Genomic DNA, 24,131 nt, shown 5'->3' with positions numbered 1-24,131 from the left:
CAGTCCTAGACTCGCTTTGTAGACCAGGCTAGCCTCAAACCCACAGCGATCTACCTACCTCTGCCTCCCGAGTGCTGGGATTAAAGGTGTGCGCCACCACGCTCGACTCCGCTATCTGCAAGTGCAGGGCGCCCCTTTTAAAAATCCAGGAAAACAACATGGCAACTATGGAACAGAAAGCTGGTTTCTCCTTTCCAGAGCCAATCTCTTAACTATCCTAGCATTTTTAATTGCTGTTTAATGTTGTTGAGGTAACAACAAGTAAAACTGTTAAACTATCAGTATTAATTTTGCTGTTCACCTTTATACTATATTGCACAATGGCAGTTTTAATATTGTTCTCAAAACGGTGGAAATGCGCTACAAAACAAAGCCAACCATTTTGTGGCTCAGGTTCTGTCCACTTCCTGATGTGACCACAGGGAAATAAATTATAAGCTGCCCAAATTTTGTCTTTCTTGCTATGTCATGGTGCACCATCCCTGGATGCCCAGTGCAGAGCCCAGTACAAGCAAGCTGAACTTCAGCTATTGGTGTTTCTTGAGATGCCTTTGTCTCTTTAGTGGGTCCCAAGCAATATCTGTCTTGAAAGCACAGACTCTTACTGTCATCATGTCACTTCTTCCCTTTCCTATTTAGCCATCCAGGCCAGGAGTTCACTGAGTTCACGCATCTTGTGTCCCCTAGCATTTTGTATCCATGTGCCGTCGTGAGGTTGGCACACACAGACATGCGCCAAGTATGAACCTCTCCTAATCATGCATGTGTGCTGTGTCTCACCAGGCTCACTGTACGGAGCCCACGCTTAAAGTAAAGGTCAAAGTATTGAGATTTCAAGATGGCCACAACAGAGCCTTAACTCAAGTGTGAGTCTTGTGAGACTCAGACACTGGCAGGCCATGAAGACAGTCCTGTCTGGACTGGTTCTTGGTTAGCCAAGCAGAATTTATGGGGAGACTGATACAGTTTTCCAGTTCACTCCCCATCTCTGGTGAGTTCTCAGCTCTGCTGCTTCTGGAGTTCTCAGCCTGACTTGGGCTTCCAGTCAAGCTCTGAGGCAGGTACCAGGGACAAGGCATCTTTCTCCACTCACCCATACCCCAGTTCCATAGACCTAGACAAACTACCCACCTCCCCAAGACTCAGTTTCCCCACCACTGCAAAATGTGAACAGTTTATTGGGAGAATTATCTGTGTGAATAGGTATGTAGCCATTAGCCCAGGACTCAGCAAACAGTAAATCTTAGGCAACAACAGCGTGGCTGTTACTATTGACGTCAGTCACTTCTTCTGATGGTATGGCCAAATGCTTGACACAGCAGGTAGAGGACAAAAGACTTATTTTGTCTCACTGCTCCTGAGGCTTGAATCCAAGATCAGCTGGGTCTATTGCTTTAGAGTAACAGAACATCACCACGTTGGGAGCACGAAGCAGAGGCTGTTCATCTCTCATGGGAGACAGAAACCTGAGAGAGCGAGACTAAGAATTTGGGTCCTTCCAGGGCTTTGCCTCTGGCAAACAAGAAACAACACATGGGAGGGAAAGTTGTTTACCTTGTGGCAGCCCTTTAAGGAAGAGGCAGGTTGAAAGAAGGAAGAGAGAGGAGAGAGGAGACACACATACACAGAGAGGAGGGAGAGAGAGAGGGAGAGAGAGGGAGGGAGAGAGAGAGAGAGAGGAAGGAGACTAGGGAGAAGCTGGATAAACTGTTTCCTTTCAGGGAATGCTTCTAGTGACCTAGTTCCTCCAGCTAGGCCCCACCACTTAGTTTCAACTGGCACCTATTAAATTGTGTGTGTGTGTGTGTGTGTGTGTGTGTGTGTGTGTTCATATAAAAAAGTTTAATAGGACTTATCCTACACAGGAGTTTATGCCCATCCCCAGAGCCATAAATTGCCAAGTAAAAATCCCAGCGTTCTGTGTCGCATACTGCCTCTCAAGTTGTTTGTACCAGCTATGGCCATTGCTCAGGGTTGCCCACCAGTACTTGATTATAAAGCCCTGTTGTTGAGGAGACTACACACTTGGTTTAGAGAGTGTGTGGAGAAATCAAGTTGATTCTTACAGGAAGTTGCTTCCCTGCTTGCCAGCTCTCAAAGTACCAAAGGAGGCTCTGTAGGCTGCGGAGGGGGAAAGGTCGTCATCAGTCTTTGCTGGCTGTGACCCCTGTGACCTACAGAAGAATATCTATCTCTGTCTCTCCGTCTATCTCTGTATATCCTTATGAGTTCGAATTTTGTTTCTTTGCTTTCTTAGAGATGATTGCTTTGCTTTGGAGAACCAATAAGGAGCTCATCCCTGGCATTTTTCTTCCTCCAGGAGTCATTAGTTGCCTAAAATCTCTGTGTGTGTGTGTGTGTGTGTGTGTGTGTGTGTTGTATGTATGGTGTACTGTATATGTGTGTGTGCATGCGTGTGTGTGAGTATGTGTGTGTGTGTGGTGTATGTATGGTGACTATATATGTTAATGTATGTGTGTGCATATGTGTGTGTGGTGTGTGTGAGTGTGTGTGTGGTGTGTGGTGTGGTGTGTGTGTGTGTGGTGTGTAACATTAATACTCAAAGAAAAAGAGGCCATCAACATGAGAGTGGAGGGACATGGGAGGAGTTGGAGGGGAGATTCCTGGGAAGGACTGATTGGAGGAAAGGCATGGGGGGTGGTGATGCATTCTATTTCAATTAAAATATATTAAAAATTAATCTATGGGTGCAACTGTGGCGCAAGTAGTGTGGGATAATTGGGTATATTCTAATGTGGTTTGTGGCTCTGCCTGTAGGGCTGGTACTGTGAATCTGGCCAAGAACTCATGGCGTGGAGCTCACAGCCTCACAGGTGAACCTACACCTACTATTTTGCTAAATGGACATAGCATCAAATTGACCTCTTAATCCGCACTTCTATACCTGTAGATCAGCCTAACTCTCAGGTCTCATCAGAGAGGTTTCACTGTGCAGTAGATGGCAGTTAATGCAAGAAACTCACACATGGTTAAAGTGCAGAAAACAAGTGTCTTTGGGGTACTTATCTGTACCACACCCCTCTTTCCAAAGTTCAGAGACCACCAAAGAGAAGGAGAGAGAAATGTTGTAAGGGCCAGAGGGTGGGGAGCACCAGGTCAGACAGTATCTTCTGGTCATGAAAGGACCTCTGCACGCATGATCTCACAGCAGCTGTAGTTCCTTGGCCAAGACTTGCCAAAGATCAAGCCAGTCAGCATTCTAGCATGGAGGAGAGAGGGGTTCGTAAGCCCCCACCCTCAGTTGAGGAATTATTGACAGACCTTGGCTTCTGGGGATGGGAAGTCTGTTTTCTCTAACAGAGTGTCCTCTGGTGGGACAACCAAGCTCCAGTGAATAGTCCACAGCCATCACTATCTGGGCAGTGCAAAGTGGACTCAGTGCATTCTAAAAGGGGACACACATACACAGTTTTGAGGGGGAGCGGAGTACAGAGTATATCTGGGAAGAGTTAGAAGGAGTAATGGGCATGAATAAGATCAAAATATATTGTACGTGTGTGTGCAATTCTCAAGAAGCTAGCAAAAACATTATAGTAGAAATGATAAATCCATGTGTTAAAGTGTTTAATTTAAAACTTGTGCCTCCAGGGGCTATTTTCAGACTCAAGCTATAACATTGCTCTGCATGCATTCTTCAGTTTGTCAGTTGAGAGTCTACGTCCTTTCAAAAGAGATAATAAAAACACCCTGTGATGATCCATTTTAGGAGGGATAGAGACTTCCCAAGTGGAGCCATAGCTGGGAGTGACTTCTGAGTTGATTCCAGCAACCTCCCTTCTACCACCATTGCTAGCAGAGCTACGAAAAGCCTGTGCACCATCAAGGCTTCCGGTCTCCAGCAGCAGCAGCAGCAGCAGCAGCAAGCAAGTAGGCAAAATGTCTCCAACGAAGCCTCAAAGCATGTCCTGAGATGTGTTTGGAGTGAGAGGAGGTCACTGCCAGGGTATTGATGTGCAGCGTAGGAGTCCTTGGCCGTGCTTTTTGTGTTGGGGAAAAAAAAAAAAAAAAAAAAAAAAAAAAAAAAAAAAAAAAAAAAGGAAAGAAAGAACAGCGACAACAAAAATCCAAAATTCACAAGAAAAAGACTGCAATGAAGAGGAAAGTCATGATGCAAGGAGGCCCTTTTCCTGGTTTCGTATCCACTTCCTCCCCACTAATTCCCATGTAAGAATTCACTAAAATAGCATCACCAGGTGTGAAGGTTCCCAAGACACTCACACGAAAGTCACAGATATAGACTCCTGGGCTCTTTGAGCTGACACCCTTGGTGAGGTCAGAACCAAGATGCTCCCTTTAACATGCTGTCACAGTGCTTACTACTTAGTTATCCTGGTGCTTAGTGCTTGGTTACCAAAGTGTGAGGATCTCTTTAACTAATGTCCCTAATTTCGGTAACTATCATCTAGATACAGGGAGGGAGACCTTTATCATTATTTTTCAATCTTTGTATTGTGTGTATTAGTATTGGCCTGCGTCTATGCCTGTGCACCACATGTGTGCCACCTGGGGTCCATGGAGGCCAAAGGACAGCACTGAATTCCCTAGAGTTACAGACACTCGTAAACCACCACATGTGCTGGGAATCAAACTGGGGGACTCTGGAAAACAGGTGGTGTTCCTAACCACTGGGCTATCTCTGCAACTCCAACCACTGTTATGGATCATTATTAAAGCCCAGCACTGGGACGATTTGCAAACACTCATTGTAAGTTGGACAGATGACTAAACCCAAAGCACAGGGCCAAAGAATTTCTTCCAAGGGACTTGGAGTGGGGGTGCATGGCTTAGCTGGTAAAGTGCTGTGTGAGCATGAGAACCTGAGCACCCCAGTTTTTAAAAAAAAATCCATGTGCACAGCTTGCACTGGGGATATAATACCCAGTACCAGGGATGCAGGGACAGGGGGAAATCCTTGGAGGGTACTGGTGAGCCAGACCAGCTGAATTAACAGATTTCAGGGGACACTGAAAGGCCTTGTCTTAAAAATTAAGGTGAGCAGCAATTGAGAAAGAACCTGATATTGACCTCTGGCATGTGTGTGTGTGTGTGTGTGTGTGTGTGTGTGTGTGTGTGTGTGTGTGTGTGTGTGTGTGTGTGTATGTGTGTGTGTAGTTTTTTCCTCCTAGCTGAACTGCTTGGGATTGTTTGTGCCTAGCATTCAGCAAGTCCCAGCAAGGCTGTTGGTTTGCTAACTGTGACATTTCTTTAGGCCTTGGTAAAGGTAAATCCATGACTTTGATCCCAAGATTCATCCTTTCCTAGTCCAACAACAAGGGGAAACCCCTGATCTGGCAGGGAGTTATGGATTGTTTTTGTCAGTGTAGATGCTACTCCGCTCTTCACAGGTCTGGCCTTCTCAGCACCAGGCTGGCTTATGTGTGGGTGTCTTTAGGTGGGTGGTACCCCAGCTATCTTTGCTTGATTTTGGTGTAAAGGACCCTATTCCCACATGTCCCACTAGAGACCTGGAGGTGAGATGGGATTCCTGGTTGCGTGCTGGCATCCCATAGCCATAGGCTATGCCACCACCTGCTGAGTTACTCCCAGAGACATCCTTACACCCTTGCCTCCATGGTGCTTTAGTTCTGAGAACTCTTGGATGAGACTAGATGATCCAGCACAAGGCAGACACGTGAGCCACGTGAGGGCTGTTGCTGGGGCCTAATGCATAAGAGGCTGCTTGCCGTCCATGGGCCCACACTACACATGGAAGGTAGTGTGGGCTCCGGAAGGATAGGGAATTCTCTTTTCCAATTACTGGCTAAGTTTACTACCAACATTACTGAATGCCCACCAACGACAGCCTTAGTCCCAGTATTTTCACTTATAGAAAGAGTGGATCCTACAGAACACTCACCCAGAGGCACGCACATTTGTTAAAGCAAATGCTGTAACTCTTGAGTTGCTGTAAATATTCCCAACATCACGTTTAAGAAATCTGGATGGTGCTTTGATTAAAGCTCACTTGCTCAGGTTTCTGTTTAGAGAATGCTGCACGCCGAACCATTTAATTCCTTGCAGGTTCGTGGCTCTTTTGGTGCTCATCCCGGCTTTGCTTATTTAATTATTCGCTTCATCCCTCTGGTCTCTACGTGTCCACTGTGGAAAGACATCAGCTCTCGGCTTGAACTCTGTTATGTTGCCTCTATTCCTTTGAGCTCCTTCTTTTTTCTCTGAAGAAGAAGGAGGTTGCTCCCTGCCTTAGGTGAGCAAGGCTGTACTGCTAAGTGAGATTGGAATGTGAGCACAGAAGCCTTGGCTCCATGGACTATCAATAGCTTCCTTTCCTAAGCCAGGATAATTGAGCTGTCACAGTCAAGGTTTTATTGGTTCAGATTCAGGTTAGGACTTGGAGTCTTTTTTCGCAGTTCCTTCAGTGCTCCATGGAGGAAAGAACACATAGAAACTTCACTGAATAGTTTTTTTTGGGGGGGGGGGGTGGGGGGAAGGCTGCAAGAAGAAAAAAAGCAATTGTCAGCCCTGTGGTTTCAGGGAACCCTGAAGAGGAGTGGGCTGGCTAAACACTTCAGACCAGAAAGGAAACAGAAAACTCTTCCACTTAGTATGTCAAAACCAGCTCAGAAATGTGACAATTTCGGGCAAAGCATTACGATTCCTAGCCAGTCTGGTCATGATCCCCTGGCAGACTGCACAGTCACGGCTGGGATGCGTTGGAATGAGAGGTGCTATATAAATGTCAGATGTTACATAAATGTCAGGAGCCATTATTGTTCGATATCGGGGGCCTAACTGTTCCTAAGCAAAGCTCCAACTCCCAGCCAGGAAGTTCTCAGCTGAAGTTCTAACTGCCAGTCACCCAAAGGAAGAGAATTAACATCCCTGGTTCTAACAAGGAACCCAGTTGGGATCTGGGGCTAGCTATGGCATAGAGTGGTCCCTGCTCATCAGGCCCACTCTTAGTGTTTTCTTATTGTGCCAAGGTCCCACGAGGAAGAAGGAAGCGATGTGTATTTAGCAAAGTGTGAGCTGTTGCAGGATGGCTTTCAATCTCCCCAAAGGGAGAGTTTCCAAAAGGTGAGGAAGGTGATCGCGGTGGCGTCTGGCCCACTCAGAAAAAGTCAGTTCTCCTTCCTCGCTGCAGACCTGGCCCTAGATTCTGTATTCTAGCCCTGGCTCAGCCACTTCCCAGCCAGTGAGCTTGGGCCAGTAACAGGCTCTTTCGGAAGCAATGGCCAGGGCCCTTCCGGCGCTGACGCGGAGTCTAAATCCGGCACATCACTTGGCTCTTGGCTGAGATTCACCTTTCGCTTTCAGGAGAGACTCTCCTCTTGCAGGTCCGCACATGCACCGTGCGGGACGAGGGAAGGCTGGGGGCTGGGTGTAGTCCTACTGAGTGTGCACAAGAAAGAAGTTATGCCCTTGAGGTTGGTGCGGAGAGGGGTGGAGGACAGTAGATATAATGCTGAGAGGCCAGCCTGCAGAGAACACTGCAATGAAGTCACAGCTGTCGCAGGCAACGGATCTGAATTTTTTGTGGGGTGAGGGTGAGGAGTGGGAAGCGTCCTGCATTTGTAAGTGCAAAAGTCCCTCCTTGTCTCCTTTAGCATCCTTACCACCTCTCTTCCTCACACCCCAAACCTTACTCCTTTCTGACCCTACAGGCACTTCTTGCAGGAGAGATCGTGTCCGTGTCTCCTGCGTGGTCCTTTTTGAAAGCATCAGGATTGTTTCCAAGTTGACTCACACCATTAATGTCGGGGAGCCGTGTTACTCGGCGCTGGGCTGTGCAAGCTGTTGCTTGCGCGATTACCAGCGCTGCCGCCAAGAAGCACCCCGGTCCGCTCCAGGGGAGGGGCCTGGGCGGGGCGGAGACGGGGCCCGCCCCTCGGCTCCGGACCCCGCCCCTCTCTCCCTCCTTCCCCAGCGGACCGCAGTGATTTAGAAGTTCAGGAATCCCACGTGACGTCACCGGGGGGGTGATGTAATGCACTCTAAATAGAATGTATTGTAATCTTTGCTCAGTCCAACGTGGTCCCTTCACCCGGGCTCGGCTCTTGCCTTCTCCACACTTGTTTGGTAAGTTCCTAAAAATACAGCGCGGCCACTTCTGGGGCTTTTGCATTTAGCCACTTTTGCTGCACTTGCCGCGCGAGCCGAGTCGGGAGCGTCCTTGTTTGCAGGGGTTGGTTCTTTACTGCAGCCGCGAGGTTACTTGGTCCAATGGGCAGGTCACAGGGCAAGGAGTAGAAGGATGCGATGCTTTTTTCTTTCTTTCTTTCTTTCTTGATTTGTGTTTGTAAACACTTTGGCGGATCAGAGGGAAGTCCAGCCCCAATTGCTGGTGGACTGTGGAATTGAGCTGTGTCCTGTAGCCACTCAGAGACCTCACGCCGCGTCCGTCCTGGAGTGCGTCTCGGTGGTTGCTGCGCCGTGCGTCTGGAGGGATGCTGAGTGGAGGCAGAGCCGTGTCCGAGCCAGTGTGCATGCGTGTATGGAAGCGCGCGTGAGTTTCCCTGACACGGGGAACAGTTATGAATCGGGGGTGTATGTTTGCCTCCAGAGCCCTGGCAAGGTGCGGAACCCTCCAGAAGTGTGGTCAAGCGGCGGCGGCGGCGGCGGCGGTAGCAGCAGCAGCAGCGGCGGCGGCAGCGGCAGTGGCAGCTACAGAGACTACGAATCAGGAGCCTACCCGTGTCCCCAGTTTCTCAGTGATGCTGCGGAACCCCCGGAGAAAGTTTGCAAACTTCCAACCGGTGCGACAAAGACGCCGGGTCACCCAGGGGCGGCTGGCCGAGTGCACAGGGGGCTCCCTCTCTCCCCGAGTGCCAAGCGGCTGCTGCCATCACTAAGCCCCGCTGCCGGCTGCAGCTGGTGGGCGCGCGCCCGGGGAGGGGCGGTTGCCCTTGGAGGATACTTGACTTTCGCTCCAGGCGCTCCAGCTTGAGAGTGTTCCAGGACCCTCGCCTTCACGCCTGCAGCCGCCTCCCGCCTCCATCCCCTTAGCGCTGGCTCAGTTACCTCTTCCGGGCTGCCTCACCAAATGACAGCTGGGGCCCAAGACGCCTTGCGTTGCTCCCAGGCAGTTCTCAACACCGGCGACGGAGCCTGCATTTGAGCCTGATTCTTCACCGAACCGCTTAAACTTTTCACAAAGTTCTTAGAGGGTCCAGACAAGAAGGAGCCAAGCAGACCCTCCCTCTCCCCCTTCCCCACCACTTCAGGGGGACTATATTCAGCTTTTGGGGGGCAGTTCATAGTTTTATTTTCAGGGGGTGGCTAGTAGTAAAAGCTTCAACTTTCCTTGAATGAGTGCCGCCCCCACTTGCTGCTGCTGGTTCAAGGCCGGGAACTGGAGTGGGCTGCTTGTACATCGTTGTCAGTGTCTGCAAAGCTTGTTTGGTTTTTTAATTTTTCCCTCTCCCTGACATGTGTCAAAGAATAAAGGCTGGCTACAGGTCCATTACGTCATTCTGCAGGCCAGTAAGTGTTTGATTAAGGGCTTCAGATACTCAAGGCTTGGGGTGGGGGCACTCAGAATGCTGACAAAGCAATTCTGCTAGGGGAGGGGGTGCTCCCCCGGAGCAATTGCGGTGTCCCCCTGGACACTGTTATTGCCCTCCCTCCCTTGATCCCTCCTCCTCCATCCCTCCCCCGCCCACCTCGTTATCTTTTGGCCTGCCCCCGCCTTTTACAGTTTTCCCCAGGGGGAAAGCTGTCCCAGGAGTGAGCTGAAGAGCTTCTGGTGCCTGAACAAGCGCTGTACCTGAGGAGTGCTCAATCTGCCCTTTTCTATTATTTACGTAAGGCACTATCCAGGTCCTCTCCTCCCCTCCCACACACCCCTTTTCCAGGCGAGAATGCTCAGCCTTGGTAGAAAACCCCTGGAAAGGTTTTGAAGCCTTACGTGCTAATGCTGTGTCCCTATGTTGACTTAGGAACGCTACATATCCACAGCTAAAAGGCAAGAGTCCAGTGAACCCCGCGGCCCTAGGGGAAGGATGGAGGAACTGTCTAAGGTTTAGCGGAAAAGAATCTAGATTAGACGACGTTTAATTTCCAAAGCGAGGGGATGTGTCTTAGAGCTGAATACACCATACAATGCATCGCCACGCAGGGTACTTTCTTCTTCTGAGCCATGAGTTTCTATGTTTTCAGAGGAAGTTAAATGCCCAATTTTACAGAACTGAGTCCTTCCCCGGTTGCCCTTTACAACGGCACCCGCAGCAATACCACCACTGTGTGTGAGTTGTTTAGGAAGCAGGGAGTGAAAACTTTTTGGGGTGACTGAAGACTGATAGCAGACATGGGGTAAAAACAAAACCACAGGCACAAGCTTTTTGGCTGAGGGACAGGGGATTTGGGGGCTCTTTGATTTAGAGATGGAGGAGGCTAAGCAAAGGACATTTTATATTTCAAATAGGTAGCATTCTTGAGGGACACGTGTTTTGTTATAATTAGATCTGCTTTCTCCAACATACTCCGGCTGTAGAGCAGGCTTTGTGGAACTCGTGCCTGGAGACTGATTGACACCCCCTTCCTCAAGTTTGTGGCTGTATTTATTATTTATTCGCATCTAGAGATGAAATAGTATAGCCCCGCCCCCCATGCGATGCACGGGCATTGAAAATGTTAAAGTTCTTGTTTGTGATGCAGAGACCTAAGGGGAAAATGGCCGGGTCATGGACCCTGGAGAGCGTGATTAATGATCGGTGATTTACTGATCAGTGATTAGTGCTTTTATTCAAACTGTTACCTCTGACCAGAAGCACACATCAGAGGATTAACAGGCTCTTTAGATAACCGCTCATTAGTGGAAGGGGAAAAGCAAAGATAATAGGCATGCACCCAGGGACAACTTTCGAAGAAAATCAGTCCCGTCTTCAGAATAATAAGCCCCATTAACAGAAAGCCCTTTTAATTTAAAACTTGCTTTTATCTTGTAAATCAAAGTTAGATGTAAAAGTTTGTAGTGCCATTATAACCTAAATTTTCCCATATCCATGAGATGTGGATTATCCCAGTAGCGATATTTTTTTTTATTTAAATAAACAATTGGACCTTTAGAGTGGCTGAACCCTGACAAGCTTAGCTCCCAGGGCTGGAAGGTGTCCCCCCTTCACACATGGAGACTGCACTTTGCTAACTAGATGGCGCACTGCTATTTGGTGTTCTGTGCTGCAGAGCGCAGCAGGAGTAGAAACTCAGCAAGTAGCTGCTTGCGAGAGGTGTTCTTCAACACAACAAAGTTTATTCTGTGTAGGATTGGAGGCTAGACAGTTCTACAAGTTTTTAGTCACATTTTCCATGTCAGTTAAATCTAAGGAGTTCAGGGCTACTGGAAAAACTAGTCTCATTACTAAAAGAAAGTTAGAGGAGGAGGGAGAGAGAGTGCCACACTGCATGAGGTAGCTTTGAGTTGCACAGCAGTCTCGAAGGGCCAGGCCTTTTCTCTTTTTGACTAAGAGCTAGTTCGCAGTCTCCTGGTCTGAAATATTGAGGCAAGTGCTCAAAGGTTTGTTTCCTTTCTGATCTTGCTGGTTAAAAGAAGTTACAAGAAAGAAGGGGAAATTTTGATCTGGGGACGCAGAAGGCAACACGCTGAGCGTTTACCCTTCGAGCCATGGTAAGAGCATGCTCCTGTTAGTGAAACGGAGAAAGCGCTATGCATCAGTTGAGATCAACCTTATATTTTCACAGATAGGACATGGAAGTGGATTTTTAGTTTGCATTTGTATGTGGTTTCTGTTAGTCTGCTGGGAAGACTGGGATTTTTGTATAGGGGTGTGTGTGTGTGTGTGTGTGTGTGTGTGTGTGTGTGTGTGTGTGTGTGATATCTTTATTTCTGGAATAAAAATTTCTGTGAACTGCTGTGTGGGAGGCTATGAAGAAAAGCAAGCAAGGTTTCAGGTGAAGATCCTATCTTCAGAAAGCATTCATGTTCTCTTTAATGAGTACTTGAGTTTTAGCAAGAACAGTGTTCTTTTAAGAGAAACCTAAAGATTAAAGACAAACAAAACAAAAACCATTTCCACATCCAAACTCAGATGCAGGCTCCCCTAAAGAAGGATGCTATTGGTTAAATATGAGTTCTACTTGAGTTTTAAAATTCTAAGATAACTCACGGCCTTCTCACTTTTTGTTGTTTATAACATTTTAATATAAAATTTATTATCTTAACTCCTTATTTAGTATCAGTTTTTATTTTCAACTTTACTCAGAGTAAATACATTTACGCAATTGAGAATATCTTCAAGTCAGATTTTTTAAAATGTATATGAATGGTACCCATAAATTACCTGTCAGGCAGAAGTCAGTTTTGAACTTACCAACTTTATACTGAGCACTCAGATTATTAGACTGTTCCTACAAAAAAAAAAAAAAAAAAAGATGGAATGCATGCTTTTATTTATATCTTGCTTTGATGTCTCAGCTTTTGAATCGGTGGTGAAAAAAACATGGTAGTCTTAGACACTTTCCCTGTATAGCTTTTCAGTTGTCGAATATTTTTATTATAACCATTTGCCAGTTTCTCACACCTGCATGTTCAAAACGAGTCAGTTTCTCCGCTGCGGCTTGAGTGATGTCACATGTGCAGCCTCCTGATGTCCTACTGTGAGTTACTTTTTTAGAAATCATAATCATTGGAGTGTTCATCTGTAGCTGAAAGTTATTCTGCTGGAGTCGGATGGTCCCTGCATCCCCAGATGTGAACTTTGTTTGTGCCGTTAGCTTTCTTCTGGTTGTACTATTAGGTTGGAGTTAGGATTTGATTGGTCTTATTTTAGCCATCTTTTCTTTTCTTTTCCTCTTCAAAGCAATGCTGTTAGTCATAAAATTAATGTGATCAAGGCTGGTGTTTCCCATCTATATGCTGCTTTTGCTGCTTGCAAATTGGATTTCTAAGGCAATTTAAGATCTTTTTTTAGAGGCAGCTTTCTTGGATGAAGCTGGACAATGATCTCAGTCAATTCATTATCTTGTCCAGTTTGACTGTCGCTCTGTTATGGGAATCAGCCGAGGGCTTTGTAAATCAGTGCTCAAACATTAAACCCAGGACTGTTTCTCCAAATTCTGCTTAAGAAAATTAGACCATTGAGGTAAGGCGATGCAGAGGGAGCAGCGGCCTTGAGTGTTTAAGTCTGGAAGGTCCCAGTGATGCTCTTCCTGATGTTATTTGTGAATTAAATGAGCTACTTTGTCACATAAGAAACCTAGTGCTTAAAAAAAAAAAAAACTTCATGTAATGTTTTTAACTAAATAATTATTAGATTTTGTAATTAAGAAAAGAGAGCAATTAATATATAGTTAATACTCATTAGTTCTAGAGTTGGGAATGACAAATGAGAAACTCAACAAAGGAACATTTTTAGAAAGAGGGAAGTCTTCTTAAGAGTTTCCAAGCAGTGATAACACTGCCGAAAACACCAGGACAAAAAAAAAAAAAAAAAAAAAAAAAAGACTCTGAAACTTTCAAAGAATTCTCAGAGCTCTGATGTGACATAGGATACCAGTTTGCTTTTCCTACAGGCTCAATGTATGGTCTTCTCCCTCTTTTTATCTCAGAAGTAGGAATAAATGCACTGATTTGGAATTGCATATTTCTGTTGATTTCTTCTATCTCCTTAAGGTTCACATTTCTAATCCCCCTTCCCCCCAAATTAACAAGAATAGAAAATTACCATGTTGGCAATTGACTTGACCTGATCCTGGAGGGAAGAAGGGGTTCTTTTTACTCAGCCTAGAGACTTTGATGCGGTGGAGGGTAGAAACTGGTAGCTGTGTATAGATGCTGGGCTAGGGAAAGTCTCCTGGTCAGTCTCTCCCATGAGTGGAGCAGATCCCAAGACCTCGTTATAGCCCTTAGCTTGTCCAAGGCCCATGCCAGAGAGCAGGAACCAGGTCTCGATGGTTGGGCTCAGAGTCTCTTTCTGCCAGGCTGGCTGCCTAAATGCCCTTGTCAGGGACCCGCAGAGCAGGGCCAAAGGCTTTGGAAACCTTTGTCTTTTCAAGCCTTTTCACCGACAGCCTTTCAGAGATAAGTTCTTAAAATCAACTTGACCACCTTGACCAAACAAACTGTCGTTTCTGGTCTATATTTGCATATGTATAGGTAAGAAATGCTGATTTCCCTAATACTGACCTTTTAATTTGATTTACTTTTTACCTTAAAGTCTTCTTCATGCTGACGTTAAGCCTTACAAAACCACTTTATTGAGATTTCATGCTCTCATTTAAGAAGCCAAACTAGGCAGAACTCAAATGGTTGAAATGGGTATCTCAGTGTGAAGCAATGACTTTCTTTACTCTCTCCATGGTCTTTAAGGATAGGGCCCAAGGAAAGGCTTAAAGTTTATGTTAATCAATTGTCCTTCTGTTGAGCAGAGCAAGGGCCATGCTCGCTCCTACTTGCTTGCTTTTGCTGGGCACCCATCTGCAACGTATTAGGTTTTCCTAGTCAGCGTAGGAGTGAATTTGCAGGTAAATGCTATTCTGTGCAAAGTGAGTTGTCTGGGAGCGTGCTCTTTGAGTTTCACTGGCAAAACTCGACGACTTGTAACCAGCAGGAATAGTTTCGAGGGCTCCAGAACACTCCTCTCTCTCTCTGATGTCAGCTCTGTCGCCACTGGATTGAGGAACAAGAGTATCTGAACAGAAACCTTGAATGCATGTACTGTGTGTGTCATTTGGCTTGACCCACAGCTTTTCCTTTCCAGCCCTCTGCATTTTACATCAGAATCCAGGCCTCTTTGATTCTTTTATTACACCAAGGAGCCCCTATGTTGCAGGCATGATTTCTCAGATGTAACACATTTTGGCTAATTTTATGCAACTCTCTCGGCCGGCTTCCAAAAGGGGGAAAATAATAACAACAAGAATCTTTGTTTTTATTTAAATTAGCTGACTGGTAGAAGCAAGACATTTAATTTTCACTTGGCCTATTTGGTAGGACCGTGCCAATTTATCAAAACCGAGTCTTTTTCTTCTGAGCAAACCTGCCTTCTAAAGTTCAGGTTTCAACTTTGGCAACTCAGAGGGTGGAAGGCACCGGGAGTAAAGTCCATTGCCACCAGGGCACTGAGGTGTGACTGGGTGAAAGTCAGGAAGAGCACGGCCTGCTTCCCTGCAAGGGCAACACCATGACTCTTCAGAGTGGGAAACAACAGTGTCAAGAGTTCTGAGTCAAAACGGCTCTCAGGATGCTGACCACCTCCAGTGTCAATAGGATGGTGTGGTCTCACCTGGTCTGGTCTTTTCTTTCTTCCAGAGCCCCATGAATGGTAGGCATGCACCTTTTACCATTGAGCTAGCCCCCCCACCCCGACCCCCTGCCCCAGGCCTGGAGTCACTTCTCTGCTGAAGTGTGGCAAAAAAAGTTCTCTTCCTCCATTCTTTGCATTTATTTCAAGTTAATGTTTTTCTAGACGTCTTTTTCGTATCCATCCCTTGAGACTGCTTTGTGCTCAGGAGTAGTCCCAAAATGCTACACCCCCAAAGGCGTGCACAGCACAGAGGGGCTCTTTTCCCATAGATAGCTCAACTTTTGTATCCAACCTTGGAAGAAACAATTAGTGGGGCCAAATAGAAAAGGCTAATTGGCTGTCAAGGGTTCTATGGCTCACTCCTGGCTCCACAGTGATGTGCCCTCTATAGCCCCGGGCAATGGCTATGCCTAGAAAGCCCTTCAAGTTGCACCCAACTTTTTAAGTGTGACACCCTCACAATTAAACACTCGGGTTGACCTCCAACTCCAGATCTTTCTGCCTCAGTTTCCCAAGTCCCAAGGTTTGTGTTACCTCATCTGACTGGTTTCCTTGTTTATGCTGAAAGGCCATTGGCTAAACCAGCACATCCCAGCAGAAGGGGCAACTAATGTAACTTGAAGTATGGAGAAGCTATATTAAAAAGAAACAGGAGTTCATTTTAGTAACTGTTTGGGCCCAAGATATCCCAAATATTATCATTTAAAAGTTCAACATATAACCAATATAAAACATCAGCATGATAGTTTACATTCTTTTATTTGTTTTGGTATTTTGAAATCTAGGATGTATTTTGTCATCATGATTTGGGATAGCCACAGGTAAAGTACTCACTAGCCACCTGTGGCCAGTTGACTACCATGTCAGACAATGCAAGTCTGCGCACGTCTCTTAATCATGGCAACCCAAGGGAACCATGTGTGGCACTTAGGAAAAAAAATACCCACAGGCTTCCTTTAGAATATTCTGGCTTGGTTGACTTGGAGTGGGATGGGGCCTCTGTGTGCTTGAAAAGACCGTCAAGAAGTTCTGATGTGCAGTGAAACTTGAGCACCTTGGTTCTGATCGACTTTTATGGAATCCTTTCTAAGATTCCATGATTCTACTCAAGGAAAGAGATTGCAGTGAAGTTTTCACTCAGGGTTTGGGGGCAGCTAGCAGTGGATCCAGGCACATCAGACTTTACAAAAAACATCTAAGAAAACATAACTAGCGGATATTGAGGTGGCTCAGGCAGCCGAGGTGCTTGCCACCAGTCCTGACCACCTGAGCCTAAGCCCCAGAGGGCAGGTAGGAGGAGGAAAGACGCGATGTCAGGGTTGATTTCTACATGCATGCTGTCATATGCATACCCATAAATACACAGAATAAACGAATAAACAAATACAGAAAAAATTAAAATGGAAACACGGTGAGGGAAAACTTTACAGACTGACTAATGAAGAGATTATTCTCAGGGCCAGACATGAGCTCTGTTATATGTAAGCTCCTGATATGGCTGTCTAGAACAGTGCTTCCTGGGTGCCTTAGCTTTAAGATTTGATTTACGTGTCACCTCATGGGAAAGCCTCCATTTGGAAAAGGTCGGGACCGCCACAGTCTGCTTATCTTGCCAGCTTGCTTTCCCGCCTCTCGTGCTCCTTGCCTGTAGCTGTTTGGGGAGGGGAAATCTTACTTCAGTAGTCACATCTGGAGTAGTCACATCTGGATCCCTTAGGGTTTCTTCCCTCCGAGCCTTTATTTAATAAGCTTGGTGTTGCTGCCTAGAGCAAAGTTGCTCAGGACAAGGTGTCCATATCATCCTATGGCCTGAAGGTATTCATCCTATTTGTCACCCTTGAAAATATTTTAAGACACGGCATTTCTCAATAAACACTAGAACATTCTAGACTACATCTACCCGTGTGTATTCCTACACCTGTGTACGATACCGATATACTACCTCAGTACCTGCCTCCCCTACAGGATGCAAAGAATAAAAGCAAGACCCCTAAGCTCTTCACACGCCTGGCTTGTAGAGTCCACGGCAGCATTGCTTCTAGGGAAGAGGAGAGGCCTCGCTCTTTCCCTGTGCCTTCACATTGCTGAAAACCTCCACACTTCCCACTTTCTGAGTCATTTCACCATGACCCTCTCTCCTCCTCTGCTACAAAGCTGTCGACTTCCAAATTTGTGTCTATTGAATCACCTGCTTTTGAAACATGTCCTTAAGTCACTGGAAGAATTCGGCCTCTAATCATGAATGCATAGCTTTTTTTTTTTTTTTCCTTCCAGAGACAGGGTTTCTCTGCGTAGCCTTGAGTGTCCTGGAATTGCTTTGTAGACCAGGCTGTCCTTGAACTCACAGCGATCCACCTGGATCTGCCTCCCAAGTGCTGGGATTAAAGGCGTGCTCCACTACTGCCCGGCTATGAACGCATAGCTTTAACCTTATTTTATTGATGGAGAAACTGAGAGATTGGCAAGGCGAACCATTTTTGTTCATTGCTTAAAAGGGTAGACAGGATAAGAAAAGACCTCAGGTTTGTGAGTGCCAGTTCACAGGAATATAAGCCTAACCCTGGGTGGCCTGCAGGTGTGGCTCTTCTGTTTGTTTTTGGCCATTGCCTTTGGTTTTGCCTTTATAATAACACTGTGCTGTGTTCGCACTCTTTCCGTGCACTTTAATGGTTTCTGTGCTTATATATTTCTTAGCTTCAGGCTACGTGTACCTGGATTGATTAACAATGCGTAAATGTAGAGCAACTTCTTAACATGGGATCTATGCTAAAAGTTGCATGGAGACATCTGTGGCGAGCCTGTGTTTCTGTTAGTTTCTAGGGCAACCGTCTCTCGGGCTACTTTATGGTTGACTATTAGAAGAGTGTGTGCATAGATACTGAGATTAATGCTGCAAGGTGCTCTTCTGTTTTGGGGAGTGAAGGCAAAAGACCGGCTCCAGTTACTCACTCACTGACTAGGATAGACTCTAGTCTGGTTCCCTAATGATGCTTACTTAGTAAAACACTTTAGCACTTGCAGTATCCACGCGCCATCTTCATGCTTGGTCTGGAGCCACCGACTTTGGAGATTTGGGTTTTGTTTTCTGTTGATAATGGCAGTGGGTTGGGTGTGGCCATTGCACTTTTTTTTTTTTTTTTTGGTCTGTCTGTATCACCAATGCGTGATAAACACATTGTAATGAACAATGGGACTTGTGACCAATGCCAGGGGACAGTTATTCTATATCTTTTGCTAAGCATTATTTGATCTCTCTCCCCTGGCCCCTATGTGTGTGTGTATGTGTTTATAATTATATAAAAAGTTATATGTAAATAAATCCTTGGGCATTAAGGACTAACACGTTACTAGGATATATGCTTGTGGATACACTTATCATTGTTTTGTTTGGGACAGGGTCTCACTGTGTAGCCCGGGCTGTCTTTAAACTTCCTTAAACTCAAGATTCTCCTGTTTCAACAGCACCCTGCCCCAAGTCCTGGAACTACAAGCCTACACCACCACGCCAGGTATCATCTTGTGTTAGGATGCCTGTGAAGAAATTGTCCCCCGTTTTAGGGCAAGCCTATTGGTAACATTGGTGTAGGTACATACAGTTGATTAAAAAGATATTGCTACATTAAACATAATTAAGATCACATTGAAAACACCCTCCTTCTAAGGCAGCCTGACTAGGCACACACTGTTTACGATTTCATCTTCTCATTTGCAAAGCCAGATGACTAACAGCCACCATCCTTAGCACCGTGCCCTGTGGACGTCATAGAGTTGGTGGTGTGCGGATGTTTGGCACTGTGAAACAGCGTATAATTTGAAGTTGTACTTTTTGCTAAATACCCATGCTAATCCCCAAGCCATTCAAAACATTAAAAAAAACCAAACAGCAGTGTCTGCTGCTTGCTGGAGGCAGTGTGGGGAGAGGAATACACTGTTAGCTTTTCGTGTGTTTTAGAAGCACTTACAGAAACTGGTTAGAAAACAAAACAAAACAAAACAAACAAACAAACAATAACTCGACATGCCCTTCGAAAGAGACATTCTAAAGGCAGATAGATTAACCCTTAAACTCTAGCTTTATTTTTATTTTTTCCAGGAAAGAAACACCTAAAAAGTGAACCACCAAAAAAACTTATACCATTAAGAGGAATGCTGTAAAAATGAATTTTGTGGGTGTTTTACATTTAACATTTAGAATGTAATTGAAAAACTCTATTTGGGAAGTCATTTTTTTTATTAGTTTTAATTACTTATGTATACTTTAAAAATAGGATATTTCTATATTAGTACACAAGCAAGAGAATTTCCTTAACACCGTGGAATTCTATATACACTTACAATGGTTAAGGTTTGTGCTATGTATATTTTACCTGATAAGGTTCAAAGTTTGTGCCTGTCCCCTAGATAGAATGCACAGAGCATTTGGTCCATGCTAGGTGGAATGGCTTTGGTGTTTTAATAGGATGGCAAAAGATCTAAAGAGGACTTTTGCCATTTCAGACTAATGCAGCGAGGTGATATAAAGGTGTGCACCTGTGTGTGTGCACGCGCCCATGTGTGTGCATGTGTGGGTCAGCAGCCAAGAGTTAGGCACACAACACCAAATGCCTCCTTTCTGGAGACTGGCCTGGGTCAGGCCCCGCCTTGTGTATTGAGAGCTTAGTTATTTAATTTGGAGACCAACCTTTCATCTTATTTGGTCACTTCTGGTTGGGTTTACTTGATTGCTCTTTTTAGCACAGGGCTCAGTGAGGAAAGTCATATGAGGCGTCTTTGTGGGTTGGGAAAGGAACCTGAACCCCATTCCTCCTCACAGGGATGCTGGCCTGTGAGAAAACTGCACAGGGGCAGTCTAGAAAGTTCCTAAGCAGGGCCTGTGGGGAATGGTACAGGAAGCTGGAGCTATTTGCCAGGGAAAGGGGAGGGCACAGGATTGTGTGGGGTACCGGTGAAGGCTGCTTCTGACTTCAGAAGACAGTGGGGACCACAGAAGGGAAGTTGGCAACAACTGACCTTTATATACTCACCAGAGCTTGCAGCTAGTTTCAGAGACATGGCTTACTGGCACCCACTCAGAAGAAACGTTGTGGATCCAGAGGCACGGGGTCCAGAAGCAAAACCTCTGGCTCATGATATTTTAGCATCTTCATAACACTGTAGACACAGCAGTGCATCAGCCTGAGATTGCCACGATCAAAGATGAGCAGCTTCGTGTGGTTCATCCGTGTGTGTGTGTGTGTGTGTGTGTGTGTGTGTGTGTGTGTGTGAATATGTTATGTGCACAGTGGGTTCTTTATCTTGATATTTATTCAACCCTGGGAGGAGTCCTGATACCATGGGGCCAGTCTCTCACATATGTTAGAGATGGTTAAGTTAAAATCATACTGAGTTAATGGACATATACTAACATGTAAAATCAAGAATGACTATTTAATGGCAGTTACAAGTATCAGGATCCAAGTGCCTTTCTAAGAGATCGACTATCTGTTTACCCAAGAACCTATGCCCAGGCAGCCAGCCACTAAGAAGACTTCAGAAATTACATTTTATATATATATATATATATATATATATATATACGTATGCATATATGTATATGCATGCACACACACATATATACATAATAATTGTGTGTTTATGTGCGCGTGTGCATGTGTGGGTGGGTGTATGCTTTCATGTAAGTGCAGTAACATGCCACAGGGCAAGAATGGAGGTCAGAAGACATTTTATAGAGGTCTGTTCTCTCCCTCTACCTTGTGGGTCCCCGGCATCTAACTTACGTCACTCAGGCTTGGAGGCAGCCTTTACAGGCTGAGTCATCTTGCCAGCCCCCATTTTTAGGACTTTTATTTCTTCCATCATTCTTTTTTTTAACTTTTTAATTATTTTATTTTTTTTACATATACATTTATATTATCACACATATATACAATAGATTACCTATAGCAAGAGGAAGCATGACACAATCAGAAACTATATAAATGTTACATTCTTAGTGTTTTGGCTGTTTGTATTTGACAGCCTTGAAGAAAACATCTTTCCTATTTTGGTGCATCTAAATTTCTGAATGTAAACCAATCTCCATTTCATATTGTCATTATCAACTTAAAACACCTATCTAGACCTAGAAACATCTTAACCCCTAAACAACTAAGCTGCCTGGTCTTCAAATCTCTCAGAGACTTGAGAAGGAATAAACTTGATTACCTGAGTATGCCGGAAGTGCAGGTTAGCAGCTTTCCAAATGAAAAGATGACAAAGACAGTTTTCTACATTTTTAGGACTTTTAAAGTAATTTAACATGAAATTTTCAGGGGACATACTACTGCATGGTGGAACCTGCAGAACGATATTTCCCTTCCCATCTCACGGATAAAGAAGCCAAAATGCACAGTGCTTAAATGGTACATGGAATCCTAGACAACACACATACAGGTTACTATAGCCCCTCCCCTTCTCCTGGCTTCTCTCTTCTCTTTACCCTTCCTCTTTGCCTCTGTGCTCCATGCATACTTGAAATCACAGCAGGTGTGCCCTGCAGAAGAGCCTGAGCCCACTAGGGAGCCATTGGAGGGATGCTGACTGTAAGCTTCTTTGCTGTCCCCAAGAAAATCTTGGAACAAGTTGTGGAGAGATTCCCACATTTTACAATTTAAAGATAAGGGTTGTGAAACTTGCTACTCCCTTTTATTTTGCCCTTCAGTTTGTCTCCAGGATTTGTGTGACAAAAGAAAATCCCAAGTTTTTACCCTGTTAAGGAATTAGATCCCAGGATACTTTGTCATCTGGCAAGCGTTAACATTTATAATTTTTCTATGCCAGTAGTTACAAGTGACAAGGACAAAAGCCATCGTATATCAGACTGACCATACATGTCTCAGGAGGAGAAGAAAAATTCAGATTTTCTGGTTGTTGATGGATGATTTATGACGTGTATGCACCACTTCTATTCTCCTCAGCAGGAGGAAGATCAAAGTCCGCATTTTGAAACCACATCATGACAAAGTTCATATCCCGATGCACCCATTTCACTGATGGCTACTGTTGTCCTCTGGGCTCCCAGTTTTTTCAGCATCAGTGATGCTGCTTCTTTCCTTGGCACACATGAATATGTCATTTCCTCATCTTCTGCTCTCTCTCTCTCTCTCTCTCTCTCTCTCTCTCTCTCTCTCTCTCTCTCTCTCTCTCTCTCTCCTTGAACACTGAGAAATAGGGGAAATAGATAATTTACCAAGTTTTTCTTGAACGAACTTTCTTCTTTTGTCTACCATGTCACCTTCACAACAAAGCTACCAAAGATCCAGGTGACCCTTGGCGCAGATGAACAAAGTGAGGTTCGTCAGTGAAGGAGCATACAGAACATAACAAACCCACTAAATGGACAAGTTGGGGCCTGGAGCAGGTTGTGTCTGGTTCCAAAGTGTGCACTTTTTCCATTCTGCTTACCAGATTTATTTTCCCACTGAGTGGCTTGGTATCCACCTCGATTCCCTGATCAACAGCATTCCATTGTAAGGAGCCTAGGCTAGCTCTCGCTTCATCCCATGGCTTCTTCCCATGTTCAAGCCAGGGCCCTGGTAAGCTGTGGCTGTGTTGGGTGACATTTGCCATATTCAAACCAACCCATTTCTTGTAACATGCAGCACTCTCTTTCAGTACCCTGTAATGTGTACACACACATACACACACACACACACACACACACACACACACAGAAGCACTCCTCTTCAAGGCCATTGACCATCATTATTTCCTGATCTCCCAAATGAAAATCTGATACAAAACTCACTTAACTCCTTACTGTTCTGCTTGTTTGTTTGTTTTTGAAACAATAGAGTTTCTACATAGTCCAGGCTGTCCTTGAACTCACTAGGTGGGCCGGGCTGGCTTTGAACTCCTGATCCTCCTGCTTCTACCTCCCAAGTGTTAAGATTACAGGTATGCACTACCACACCTGGCTTCCTATAAGTTAAAAAAATGTGTATTTTATTTGACTTATTTGTGTGTGTGTGTGTTTACAGTAAATTCTTTCCCTTAGATTTTGAGCACCGTATGGATGCCAGCTGACCCTCTTGGATTGGCTTTCCTCACAGGGTTCTGTACTTAGTGAATGTTTACCCAGAACATGGAGTGGGCACCGCATTCATGCTGAGTGACTTGATTAAATAGACACTTGGTCCTGTTGTCCTGAATGTTTTCTCTCACCAGTACTTGCTTGGAGGACAGGCCTGGAATAGGACAAAAGCTCATCGCCATCACGTGGCTTTAAAACTCTATGCTTAAAGAAACTGTAGACTGGAGGAATAACATGGTGGTGCAGCTTTGGCTTAGCGTGCACAAGGCCCTGGATTCTATCCCCAGCATCACAAAGAGAGATGGGGAAAGAAGGGGGGCGAGAGGAGATGGACATATGGGGTAGACAGGTATTTAAAAGTAGGGGCGCAGTGTTGATCATACTGTCATCACCCTCCGGAATCACGGGCCTCTCTGTTTTACACTTCCTCCCATGCCTTACCCAGAAGAGAACAGAATACTTGGATACTTTTATAATCACATTTTAAAATACTGCTTTCTTTACTTAAAAGTATACCGCAGACATTTTTTTTTCATGTTGTTATACAGTTTTGAAAACTGTTATTATCACACTATCCCTGGAGTTACTCTACCATAATTTCTTAACCATCCCCTATTGTTTGATTGGTAAGTTTGCTGTGGATTTTCTTTTAACAATTCTTTTTAAAATACAGATCAGTCTCTTGACAAGGGAAATATGTGCTCAGAAGATCTTCTTTCTTTCCTTTAAGCTGGTTGAATACAAAGAAAAACCCTTTCTTTTAGAATTGAACTTAGGCAACGTTGAGACAGAGAGACAGCAGAAACAGTTAGACTAAT

General features: G+C 45.1%; 1 protein-coding gene across 2 annotated transcripts in view; it reads left to right on the top strand.

The window, feature by feature from the left end:
• Positions 1-7,664: 7,664 nt before the first annotated feature.
• Creb5 (cAMP responsive element binding protein 5) overlaps positions 7,665-24,131 on the top strand; it is a 393,776-nt gene continuing 377,309 nt past the window's right edge. The window contains exon 1 of one of the 2 annotated variants that reach the window (XM_051152346.1): positions 7,665-8,058. Coding sequence is in view for 1 of the 2 variants with exons in the window: in XM_051152345.1 (XP_051008302.1) it covers positions 11,603-11,605 (3 nt within the window). In the remaining variant the exon portion in view is untranslated. Of the gene's footprint in view, positions 8,059-9,828; positions 11,606-24,131 lie in introns of those variants that run through there. The other variant, XM_051152345.1, reaches the window with a different exon arrangement.

Source organism: Acomys russatus, chromosome 10 (assembly GCF_903995435.1).
Source record: "Acomys russatus chromosome 10, mAcoRus1.1, whole genome shotgun sequence".
Taxonomy (NCBI): Eukaryota; Metazoa; Chordata; class Mammalia; order Rodentia; family Muridae; genus Acomys; species Acomys russatus.
This window is presented reverse-complemented; position numbering and strand designations above follow the sequence as displayed.